The sequence below is a fragment of the Columba livia genome, chromosome Z (genome assembly GCF_036013475.1).
Source record: "Columba livia isolate bColLiv1 breed racing homer chromosome Z, bColLiv1.pat.W.v2, whole genome shotgun sequence".
In the NCBI taxonomy this organism is placed as follows: Eukaryota; Metazoa; Chordata; class Aves; order Columbiformes; family Columbidae; genus Columba; species Columba livia.
Window position 1 is genome coordinate 50,594,963 of NC_088642.1, and position 12,188 is coordinate 50,607,150.

At 35.1% G+C, this 12,188-nt stretch overlaps 1 protein-coding gene across 6 annotated transcripts in view; it reads left to right on the top strand.

Moving 5' to 3' along the window:
• Positions 1–7,116: 7,116 nt before the first annotated feature.
• The window catches only part of LOC102084168 (contactin-associated protein-like 4), a 257,060-nt gene continuing 251,988 nt past the window's right edge, over positions 7,117–12,188 (top strand). The window contains exon 1 of one of the 6 annotated variants that reach the window (XM_065045789.1): positions 7,117–7,663. In XM_065045789.1, the coding sequence (XP_064901861.1) occupies positions 7,579–7,663 (85 nt within the window). In that variant the 5' untranslated portion in view covers positions 7,117–7,578. The remainder of the gene's footprint in view (positions 7,664–12,188) is intronic. The other 5 variants (XM_065045788.1, XM_065045785.1, XM_065045786.1 and 2 more) reach the window with 5 other exon arrangements.

The following is a 12,188-nucleotide window of genomic DNA, read 5'->3' on the forward strand; positions in this document are numbered from 1 at the left end:
GTATTGCTGATATCAGCAGGGGCATGCACAGTGCAATCAAGATTATATTACAGATGAATCATTCTCTTCTATGGGAAAATCACTGAGAAAGATCAATACTAAATCTTGATTTGTGGAAAACCCAGAGCGTTATCTACTGTTTCAGAAGGGATAAATGACAGAATGGAAGGTCTAAAGAACATAATCTTCTCTGTAATTGCATCAAGCGTGAGGATCTGAAGGGAATCTTGATTTCTAGCATGAAGATACAGATGCCTATCCTCTGCAGTCCTCCTTTGAGACATCCCTCCCCTTAGCAAAGTGGATGCTCTGCCACTGTCTCCTTGGTTTTGTATTAGTTCTTGCTTGGAAGAACACCAATATTTGGACTCAGAAACTAATTCTGCTTTAAACAAACTGTAGTGGCAGAATAGCATGAGCTATTTGTATTTAAAGACAAGCACTTCCTTCAGGAAGAGGAGAAAAATGAGTGTGCAGGGGCTAAGTATTGAGCACTAGACAAACTAAAGCAAACAAGGCAATACTACGTCGTACTGTGTATTTAGCCAAGTAGTTACTGTCTTTTTTTGTTGTTTTGCTAATCTTGGGGGAAAAGTATTGCTTGCAGTAAGCAAAAAAAAGGGTAGAATAACAGCTGGGGAAAGCTGCTAGACACCTCTGATTCATTAGCATCTTGTTTGTCATCCAAGGCCTTTGAGATGCGGTATCTCATAAGACTTCCCTAGAGATCAAACACAGAAATACATAATTCCCATGGATCTCTCATTGTCAGACAAGAACTGGTCTGGGTTCTTGATGCAGTATTCAGCAAAAGAGCAGCTTAAATAAGTGAGTGAATTTGTCCAGTCATGTTTGTAATAATAAAAGAAAGGAAAAGAAAAATTTATTCTTTTCGGCTTTGTATAAAAGAGAATCATACAAGACAATTGTTCATCTTACATTCAGAATCAAACAGCCTTTGGAAGAGCTTGATTATTTCCTGATACAGATGGGGAGAAGCTGCTGATCTTTCTGTCACTGCTTGTATTCCAAATGTCTCTTCCTCTCAGTGTCTCTGTTTCACAATGACATAAAGTCAGACTACCTCCCTGCAAAACACCTACAAAGAAATTCTATTCTGTGAAGAGATCATTATCTTATTTAACAGATAGGCAGGGGTATATTAAAAGTTGCTTATACTATCTTGTGATGTTTATACTACTAAACCACATTTAAGTAAATCTACACATTCAGCCTGGATACTTTGCATATGATTTCCGTAGGGACATAACAAGGGAAAGAGGGAACTAAGAACAAAAAGGGCAAAGTGATTTTCCCTTTTCTGATGCCTGCAAATAATACCTAAAGGAAAAACGAACAAACAAAACCAACCAAACAAGCAAACAAAAACCAGAACAAAATAATTTCCCTTTAGAGAACTGTGTGTATGTCTTAACACATTGAACAATGTCAGCAACAGTTAACCTACAGTATGTAGAGTCTGACCCTGGCCTGCAAAACCAGGGTCCAGATCAATGAAACACTGGTTATTTGCTGCTTACTCTAAGTGCTGACAATGCAGGTGAGACCTGACAATTCAGTTTAGAGACATTTACATTTTTTAAAAATCTGAGTCCCATATTTTTGACCTTGTTCAACTTTCACAAGTCTGTTTACTGCCATTCTTCTTTCATATTATCTCTCTGTTACACATTGCTTCAAGAAAGCACCAGATTTGTATCCTAGTACAGTCGCAAATTCTGTTGGCAAATGAACAATTTCACACAAATTAAGATAGAGAAGCTATATTACATGGCTTTTTCTCCAAACACTGAAGAAATTAGGCTTGTGTAAGTTACATGTTTTGTTGTAGTAGCAACTGAATCATTGCCCACTTTCCACTGAATTGTCAGATTTTGAATATGAAACACTGACATATAATGGAAGTCTAATAATGCTGTAATTTTTTTCAAAAGGTCTAAACAAATTTTACATAAACAACATATTCATGTTTACCTTCATTGTCAGCCTTAGATAAGGCACATTCTGAATATTTTACTATTGCATATTTTCCTAGATGTCTCCCAAACCACCAGCTCCACAAGCCTGTTCCTTCTACTCACATTGTACCCTTAAGTGAATATATTCAACAAGGCTTATACTTTAATGATAATACCTTTTTGTCCCTTTTGTTATCATCTTCCTCTTATTCATTGCACACAGCCTTTGCTATAATCCACCTTTTTTACATTATCAAAGAAACATCATAACAATATAATAGTCATATGCATTCTATGTCAAGAATCTATATTTCTTTCCTTTAAGAAGGAATCAGATATCAAAGAGAGCTATCAAGTCAGTGTACTATGATTTGCCTTTGGTATTATAAATTCATGTTATGTTTTATGGCTCCATTGTCCACTTTCAATCTCCATGTCTTTAATTATTCTGTCCTTCAAGATGTCCCACTTAGGAGCAAAGCCACTGAAAGTAGCTTAGTATCAAGCCTACAAGACTGTTTTCTTACCTCCTTTTATTATCCCACCATTTCTACAAATTATTTTTTTTTGTTACCCTTTTACAAACTAACCTTTTCACATGTGAGACATTAAGAGTGTTTACTAAAAGATGTATAAATTCATTTTCCAGTGTCCCGTATTGAAACTGCAATTTCCTGTGTTGGGAGCCATGATACACAGGGTATTTACTGTGGAAGGAATAAAACCCTTCACTGTGAAATGAGAAGATTCACAAGGGCTAAAACGAAGCATTTTCACAAAATCTCAAAAAAGATACCTTCAGGATTTTCACTACATCCTTTCAGGTGAGAAATCTGAATGATCAGACAGCAGCAGTAGCTAAACTGTGTGCAACGATATGTCTTGTCCCATCCTTCAAATCCACATTTACAATGATGTTAAGGGAGTGAATTCTTCTGCACGTGCTTGGAGTCATATTTGCTCTGCTCTGGGCTTTGAGTCTCACCTGAGGAATAAATAGGTTTTAAATCCATAATGAAGTCACATTAAGCTGCAATAATTTATAAAATGTGCTGGACACAGCTAGCTATTTATTTATCTATTTATTTACTTTTTTTTTTTTTTTTAAACAAATACAGCCTGAATGGAAACTTTCAGCTTTGCAATCAGAAGACAAACTGTATTATTCTGCCCCTACTGGGGAAAAAAAAATAAATGTTAAGACTGGTAGCTATGATGCCTTCATTTCTGACAAGCACTTTTATTCTATAACATCCCTACTATAGAGATCAATGATTAAAAAACCAACCAAGCAACCAACCAAAAACACACCAACACCCCCCCCCAACAAACAAACAAAACAAAACAAAACACAAGCAAACAAAAAAACTGTAATAGTATTATGTGGATATTAATTTTATTTTGTCTTACAAATGACTAAAATATATTCCAAATATCATTATTGAACTACCTGGCATAATGTGTCTCTGTTCACTTAGTATTGGTTTACGTTTGTCTTTTGCATTTCTGCTCTCTGCAGTCTCTTCAGACAATTACAGCAGCATTTTTCTTCAGGGTTAGTAACAGTGTTGGAAAGCAGATTTTACATGATCTTGAAAGAGTTCAGTTTGCATTAAAACAATACATTCTCCAGCTGCATTGTATGACTAGGCGCTGTAAAGAGAAACAAGTAATACCAATAAAACTGCAGCAGGTGGCACTAGAAGGAGGGTTAACCAGGGCCATGAGGCAGATGAGTGGTTCAAGAAAAGAGAAATAAATAGAATAGAAAGAACAGAAATGTTTAAAATTTGTATCTCCTTCTTCCTAGTCTTTTGCAATAAGGATAAAGTGGCACAGCTGGTTGTATATATAAAATGGAGCTTGATGGCCTGATGCAGCTGGATCAAGGAAAGGTATGATGCAGAAGGTAATAAGTGAATAGATAATTTCCAGTTTGGTTGATGGTTTCTGGAAACATCATGGGGAATGAGGAATTTAACAGGGAAGGTTAAAAAAAATATTTTCAGCTAACCAGTGAGGAGGTTGTTGACTTTGCTTACTTTTATTATTGTGCTTTGCAAGCAAATATTCATTTTTTACATTTGGTGTCATTAAATAATGTGTAGTGAATAACTGTGATACACTGAAAATCAAAACAATTGTTCTCTTGTAAAGCTGACGTCCTGTTAGAGACAGAGTAAAATTAATTCCCTGGCCTACAGTTTATAACTGTCCTATGTCTTTATCGTATTTTAAAATTGTTTTCCAATTAATAAACTGATCACAGTAGTACCAAGACTATGGTTAGCATGAATGTAAAAGTGTTTCCTCTTTATAGACAAAAAGTCTCAGTGAGAAAAATTTTACAGAGGAATATATTTTTCTTAGTTTGAGTCTGCTAAGAAATATAACTTCATTACAAAGTTCTTCATTTGTAAATGAAGGATGGCAATACCCAAATCAAATAATTCAAATTTTGCACAACCAGATTTTTAAGATTTTTCAACAGTGAAGATGAATCTATAACAACACATAGTCATTATTTTGGGTAACCTGAAGTCTTTCTAAATAATATCTGTATTCAGATCCACTGGGAAAGATCCTCTATCAAATCAAATGGACAAAATGTTATGTTTCAAAGAGAAATATAATTATTAAGATTTTTGGTATGCAGGGGATATTTCAAAAACAAAACCAGAGAAAGAAAACAAAACACTGAAAGAACGAGGAAGGAAAAAAGAGGACAGCAGGAAAAGAGTCTTGTAAAAAAGCTACACAGGAAAATAGAAATGAGGAAGACTTGTCTGAGTTCCACCAAGAGGAACTCAGAAGTTAATGACAATCTTAGACATTGTACAGAAGAGAAATGGAAAATGAGATGCTGGAATAGAGAAATAAAATTATGGGAGCAGAAACATTTCATGGATGCAGAAGGGCGGTGTGTAGTGGTATGAGTCAAGCTATGCATTTTAATGCACTTTCTAGATACCATAGATTCATCCCTGGATAAAGAAGATGGTTATTGTGACATTCTAGAACCATACTGTTGTATATACTTCTGTAATTCTGTCTGTCCACTCAAAAACATGTAAAAATATCAGTATATTATTTTGTTATAAGAATAAGACTGACTTTTCCATCATTATAAGAGTACATTATATCCATCTGTATATTTTCTTGTAATTCATCCCCTCCCAGAAGATCCTATGACCTTTCTCTGTCATATGCTCCTTTTTGGTGACTGTAAACTATTTTATAAGACAAATATTTACCCACGATGGTACTAGCCATTCTACTGAATTTGCATTATGAGAATAATAATTCTTCCTATTTCAAAACCCTGGGGTGCTTAGAGCTAATCCTAAAGAACATCACTCCATAGAATTCCTTGCCAGGGTTTTATGTTATTTGTCCTATTTTTAAACACGAAATTTCATCTAGCTGCACAATCCACAACAGTCTCATGGGATATGCTTCGGAGATGGGATGCAGTGCAAGGATAATTTTTATGTTCATATTAATTCAGCTGGAAGGTCAATATTAACTCAAGGAACTACAAGACAAAGAAATCCAGCTTATGGAGAAGTTACTTTACAGTTGTACTAAACTCTGGAGGTGGAATTTGGAATTTAAGGGAAAATTTAGGAGAGCTGGAAGGCAGGTTATGATCCACATAATTTTTAATGTAGTTTCTCCATGTTTTTCATACAAATAAAAGGTTATAAGGGGGAGAAGAAGATTATTTTAACTTCCCCTGAATCTTTCTGCTAAGTGTAGTCATTTAGATATAGGCTTTCTTCATTTTAATCATACTGATTTGCTATTTTAAAAATAGTGTAACCATAAGCTCCATTAAGCACCTTTAAATATATTTGTCATTTTTTAGTACTTTTATTTTTGATGTGTTGGCTGATCCTTGAGTACATTTTTCTAAGACATAAATTAGCCTGGCTGTGGTAGTATGAAACCCAAATACAGTTTACTCTTCCTTCTCTAGTTGAATCAGAGCATCCTTCAAGGACTGAGGAAGTTGCTTTAAATAAGTAAAGTTTAGAAGATTCTGGGTCTTAATTCACATTTAATCTCTGTCTCACAGTTGTTCCAGTCACCCAGACATGGCAATTTGCATTAAATTCCATAGTGTCTGCAACATGCAAGAAGAAAACTCAGCTGTATGCTGTATAGTGTCTGACCCACACACCAGAATCCCTTTGGACAGAAAAATCTTTTGCTGTATCTGAGCTTCTAACCAGTTCATATGAAATAGGAAGACAAAGTCTGGGTCACTGGGCTAAATTTGTAGTTGCTAAATCTACTGTTTACGCACCTTGTAGTAACTAGACATTTCCTTTTGCAGTGCACTGTCATACTAATTTCAGTCAAAATATAAGGCCAGTCTGTACAGTGGAAACCCTCCAGAAGTAGGAGTGATGGAGCCACTGGTGTGGTCCTTTTATGCAGCCGTTGCCCTCATTAGTGTCAGCAGTTCACTAATAACCAGGCTATTCCTCATGTTTTTTTTTTTTTCTCTATCTTTCTGTAACTTATAATTAACATAAAAAACAAAAGCATTTCTAGCATATAGTTTAAATAAAATGTCCTAAAACTCCTATGAAACTCTTTCCCAAAAGAAGCTCTTTTGGAATGTAATGTAAGTACAAACATTAGGACAGATTAAAGACAGCTTCCTCTTTGCAAAATTAGAGAAACAAAAGTGTGCTCAATGTTGGTATTTGGTTCTAAAGTTTTGGGTTTTTTTGTGAAAGCTTGGCACAATTGTATTTTTATATCATAAGTATTTACTCTTAGGAGTTGGGAATTTAATTCTCTAATGTTAATATTAATAGCAATAAACCTGACCAGGTACATTCTTGGTGCATTTTTCTGAGGGGCAGCTGACATTTGGTCCTACGCTCACTTCATAAGTAGACTGCTTTTTTTATTTGTAAGCTTAGGTTTTCTACTACAGGCAAAATATGCTCATTCAAAAATGCAGAACTCGTAATGGTTTTGCAGCTGAAAGTGTAAAAAAAATACCATACTGGAAAAACATGAGGAATGGCACTATGAGCAGTGAATGGTCCCCGCTTCTCTCCCTCTCTCAAAAAACAAACAAAAAAAAAAAACACACACACACAAAAAAAAAAAAAAAAAAGACAAAGAACTGGTCAAGGCGAGCACTGAGCAAGCAGCTGCGTCTCAGTGCTCATGTGCTGGCTGCTCTGTTTTATTGTCTGGCTCCCACCAGAGCCCCACATTTCCTACCTGTCACCACAAGGGGTGTCCAGAACCCGCTGCCGGGCTGAGGCTTCAGTAGTCACCGCGCGGTGCCGGCAGCCTGGCAGGTTAGCCCCGACTGATTCCCTAAAATTGAAGGAGAGATTGTCGCTGCTGCTCTTCAGGGATTGCTGTTGTTAAGAGGGAAAAGCAGGTTTGGAGGTGTGCGTGTCTGCGTGAGGAGATGCGGAGCGCATTTGCTTGAGGTGTCTGGCCACTGGGAAGCACTGCGAGGCGAGGCAGAGGAGAGGCGGTGAGAAGAAGAGGGAGAAGCAGGACTGAAGTACAGAGCAGCTGTTTCCTGATACTGTTTCTTTCGGGTGTCTCAGTGAATGTGAACATGGATTCTGTCACTGAAATCTTCTTGAAGCTGCTATTTCTCATCTCGGTTCACAACTGGCACACAACAGTGGCAGGGAATAAATGTAAGTATTGCATATGATTTAAAACTCAATCCAGAGTGTTTTGAAAACTTCTGGGATATTTTATTTGCATTGGGAATAAATATTATTTTTGAGAAAAATGTTTGCTTCTTTGAAATCCTGACAGCAAGTTGCTAGGCTGAAAATGTTCTAAAATAATTCTATAGATTTTTGTCGTGAGTCTATGTACAAAATACTGTTTATAAAGCTTACTGTCTAAGAGTATCTGAAAACAGCATTTTACAAAGGGATGTTATGTTCAGCTCCATTTTAATTTTGTTTTCTATTTGTAAAAACAGCATTTCCCAAAGAACTATGATTTATGTGGAAATTACTGACAGATATCTAATGTGTACAGTCTTATCTTGGGTTTTAGCAATTTATAATTTTGGAAGCTTTTATCTGTATCTCCTGAATTAAGCTGGCACTCAGATAACTCTGATGGACATTACTGTGCAGTTCAAGAGCAGTACAAATATAACAAGGAAAAATGTGGATAGCAAGACTTTACGTTCTCTGCATTGACTGCTTAGGGAGTATTGTTCATGCATGACTAAAGAAGAGAGCGTGATCAGTTCCAGTAGAAAGTTTTTTAAAAAAAATGAGTAATTCATAGTTAGCCAGTAGGGTGGTATTGCAAAATAGAGATAGTGATTACAGTTTTAAAGACAATCTGCCCTCTAGGAGGCAAATTTGATATATACCTGAAAATCTCTGGTTTTGGTGTTAAATTAGATTAATTATCTTTAAATTAAAATGAAAATGAAATAACTTATCAGGAAACTCATTTTCAGAGGGTTGATATTCAGGAATAGTCCTGAGCTATTCTTGTTCCATTTGATTCAGATTCAGCAAGCTGAAGGATTTCATTTTGCATACATGTGGAGGAACAGTAGCCTAAATGCCAGTCCTTCGTAACCTGAATTGAGCAATATTCTCTCCCCTTCCTGTTAAGGCACTGGTCTTGCATCACAGGAATGAGAAGGGTAGGAGCAATGTCTCTATGGGAAAAAAGTGCATGCCAAACCAAGGAGGAATGTTCAGGAATAACCTTACATCCCGGTGGCAGAGGACAGCTCCCTGGAAACGTTTGAGCAATGGCAGAGAAGTTTTAAGTGCTCTATGGGTCTGTAGCCTAGGGTTTTGCATATGGATGGTTTGTAAACTAAACATGCTCCCATGAGCCAGACATTCACATTGCAGCATGAAAATGATCTTGTGCTGTCATTCAGTAATGATTTCTCATTTGATACTCAAGTGCACAGTGTAGCCCTAAACATGAATATTAAGTTCCTCTTGTTAAACACCCTGCTGCAATCCAGCCACAGCTTTAATTCTTTTCATCATTCTGCATTGTAGAGTTTATGAATACATCCATTTTCACAACACCATGATAATTGAATCGCACATTAATAGCGTTTGGCACTATGCACAAAACTAGATCAGTCACTTACAGGGAGGCATATTAAAACCATTGCAAAAAAGACTTGCATCACACAGCAAAGCATTAAAGCACTAGAGGTCACTCTTACAATTTAGGAAGTAAGGTTTGAGGAAAAGGCTCCAGTTTCTTCCCAATACAGAATTATGAAGGATGAAACAAATCAGGTATTAAATACATTTACTACTGTTTTTCTCAAATACTTCTCAAAAATAAGGCAAACTCAATTACAACATCACACGACTGATCTGAATGAAGAGATTTTTCACATATATGCTACTATTTATAAATGTATAGTGTTTTTATTTATTAATAAGTCCTAACTCCTGTGTCAAAACAATCATCTGGAATGGAAAAGAAGTATTTCCATGCTAGAGGCAAGGAAACTCTTTGTGGGAAGAGTCAATGAAATTATTTAAATTATGAACGATTGAATGCTAACATGTGAAGAGAACTTGACCAGACTACTGTATATTTTTCCTTTTCAATATCTAATCCGAAAAAAAAAATCCCTATCTATATATATTATTCTGGAAATGAACATTTCTGGGGGTTAGTTAGTTTGTTTTGAAAGTGACAGTTTCCATCTCAAGTATCAAGGTATGAATTTGGTTAGTGTCTTAGGTTTCATAACCTCCGTAGAAAAGGTTTATTCATAATTACTGATCACAGTAGATACAGGCAGCAGCCATTATCTACTCACTTGAACTTACGTTACTCCTTTCTTGAGAAGCTGAACAGGAATTGAAATCCTTTTCAATAGGTGATTTTACTATTGACATCAATGTATTCAAATACTATTACAAAATCCAGTAAAGTTCAGGTTTCTTACATGAATTATCATGGCTAGATTGTCCAGTAGGCTGCCAATCATCAAATAAAATAGGAATTTTTAAAATTCTTCCTCTAAATTAATCTATTTTTCTTAGCATTTTATGATTCTTTCTTTAATATCAGATCATGGAGACCTAAATTTTGCTTTGTCCTTCTTTGGACCAGTTGCCATTAAAAAAAAAAAACAAAGTAAAGACCTTTACACTTCGCCTTGAAGTGTCCATGTAAAAGTTACTGAATCAGTTGTATAAAGAAAATTTCTTGAATCAAATATATATGTTTAGAATTATTTTTATATTAGAGGAATCACAGTATTCCTTTCTTGAGTAAAATGATATTGAAGTTTTTGGTTATCAGAAGGTGCCAGACCCTATTATCTAGAATATGAAAATTTGTTAGTGTTGCTGTTGTTTCCTCTGAAAAAAAATAATTCTTTCAATGAGGACAAGTAATAATTGCGGTTGGAAAGAAAAATATTCTTAAAGTTCTGTAGTAGCACCGTTTTGTGCTCTTCTGTCCTTTCTTCCTCCCAAAGAACTGCACTCCCAAAGCGCTTGAAAGAAGTTTGAAGTGCACAGCCCTGAGTAAGTAACTATATAAGGTGAAGTGTGAGTTTTAAATGAAGGATTAAAGCAAGTACTTCTCTAAGTATTTTTCACTGGAGCTGGGAAGCATTTTTGTTTTATTGAGACCTGCCTCTACAGCTGTAAATCAGCAAGTTACTATATCAGCCCTTGGGAACTTGCTAGGAATTGATACTCTAATAGGTGCAGTACTCAACTCAGCTGTGACTAAAAATTATTAAATTTAATTTTGACAATGAATAGAAATAAAGAGAACAAATTAGGGACTTTCTGTGTAAAGTCTGATGTCTTTATACATACTTGTCTTCGTTAAAATTCTCCAGTTTTACAGATGCTGCTGTCAATTCAGATTTTCATTTTTACATTGCAATGATAATAATTTATATAAATACATAAATGGTGGTTATTATTAATAATAATAATAATATTGCTGTTGTTAACACTTTTAAATATGAGATTTCTTGCTACAGTAGAAGGCCTAATCTAAAACTGAGAAAGAATGGCCGTTAATGATGCTGAATTTTTCAAATAGAGGACTGCGGGATCACCTACTTGATTATGTTATCAAGTGCAAAATATCGTACAAGTAATATCCCCATGGAAGAGATTACTTTCTACAAGAGAACATTGTATCTTAATTTAGAAAATAATTTCATTCTGATGTTAATAATTGGTATCAAACAATTCCATAGAATATTCAACAACTTTATGGAATTATGCTAAAAATGTATTAAAATGCTGTTTATCACAAACAAATTAAATTAAAATGTGGGGTTTTTTACTGCTAGTTTGTGGTTGATGTGAACTGTAGAGGAAAAGAAAGGAGAAAGTTCCTTGTTCCTTAATTTTATTTTGGCCTCATTAATATTTATCTTATGCTTATTATTATCTATCTCTGTTCTCAGATAACAATGACAGATATTAACATTACAGATATCTCTAGTATATTTTGTGTGTTTTTAGTACAGTAAAGTCAAAAGTTTGTGTGAACATCAAATCTAAACCAATACTGTAAATACAATAAACCAAAATCTATCAAAATTTATTTCAGACTTTCAACGTTGAGAATTCACAAAGTGCTTGGCTTGATTAAACAGAGTATAATCAACAATTTACATCCTATTGCTTTAGGCTTTCAAATTCTAAGAAACATATTTGTGCCTGGGCTCAGTCAGCAGGATGAATGGAGGAAATTTTGTAATGATTGACGGATAGTGACAGACAAGTAATGACATTCTTGAACTGGGATAGAATCAGCCATAAAAAAGAAAATGCAGTAATTTATACGTAAGGTATGTTGTCAGTGCTTGTAATTACATTTGCAGTATGTGTTAGGATCTACTGTGTTCTAGTTAAGTACGAGTCAGGTGTTCCAGAGTAATCACTACTTTCTTCACATCTTGATAATTCTATGGTCATGGCCATTCTGTTTTCTTTCTAACATAATAAATACATGTAAGTGTGCCTATATATTAATACACAGGACAGACATCCTTTAACTAAGGTGCAGTATCCAATTACCTATCTCTCACAAAATCATGTACACTTCTGTCATTGTATATGAGGTACAATATTCAAGTTGATTATTTTTTTCTGAACACTTCTGTGCTGCAGTAAAAAACACAAATAATTTGTCATATATTAATACATCTCGTATGATATACTTGCC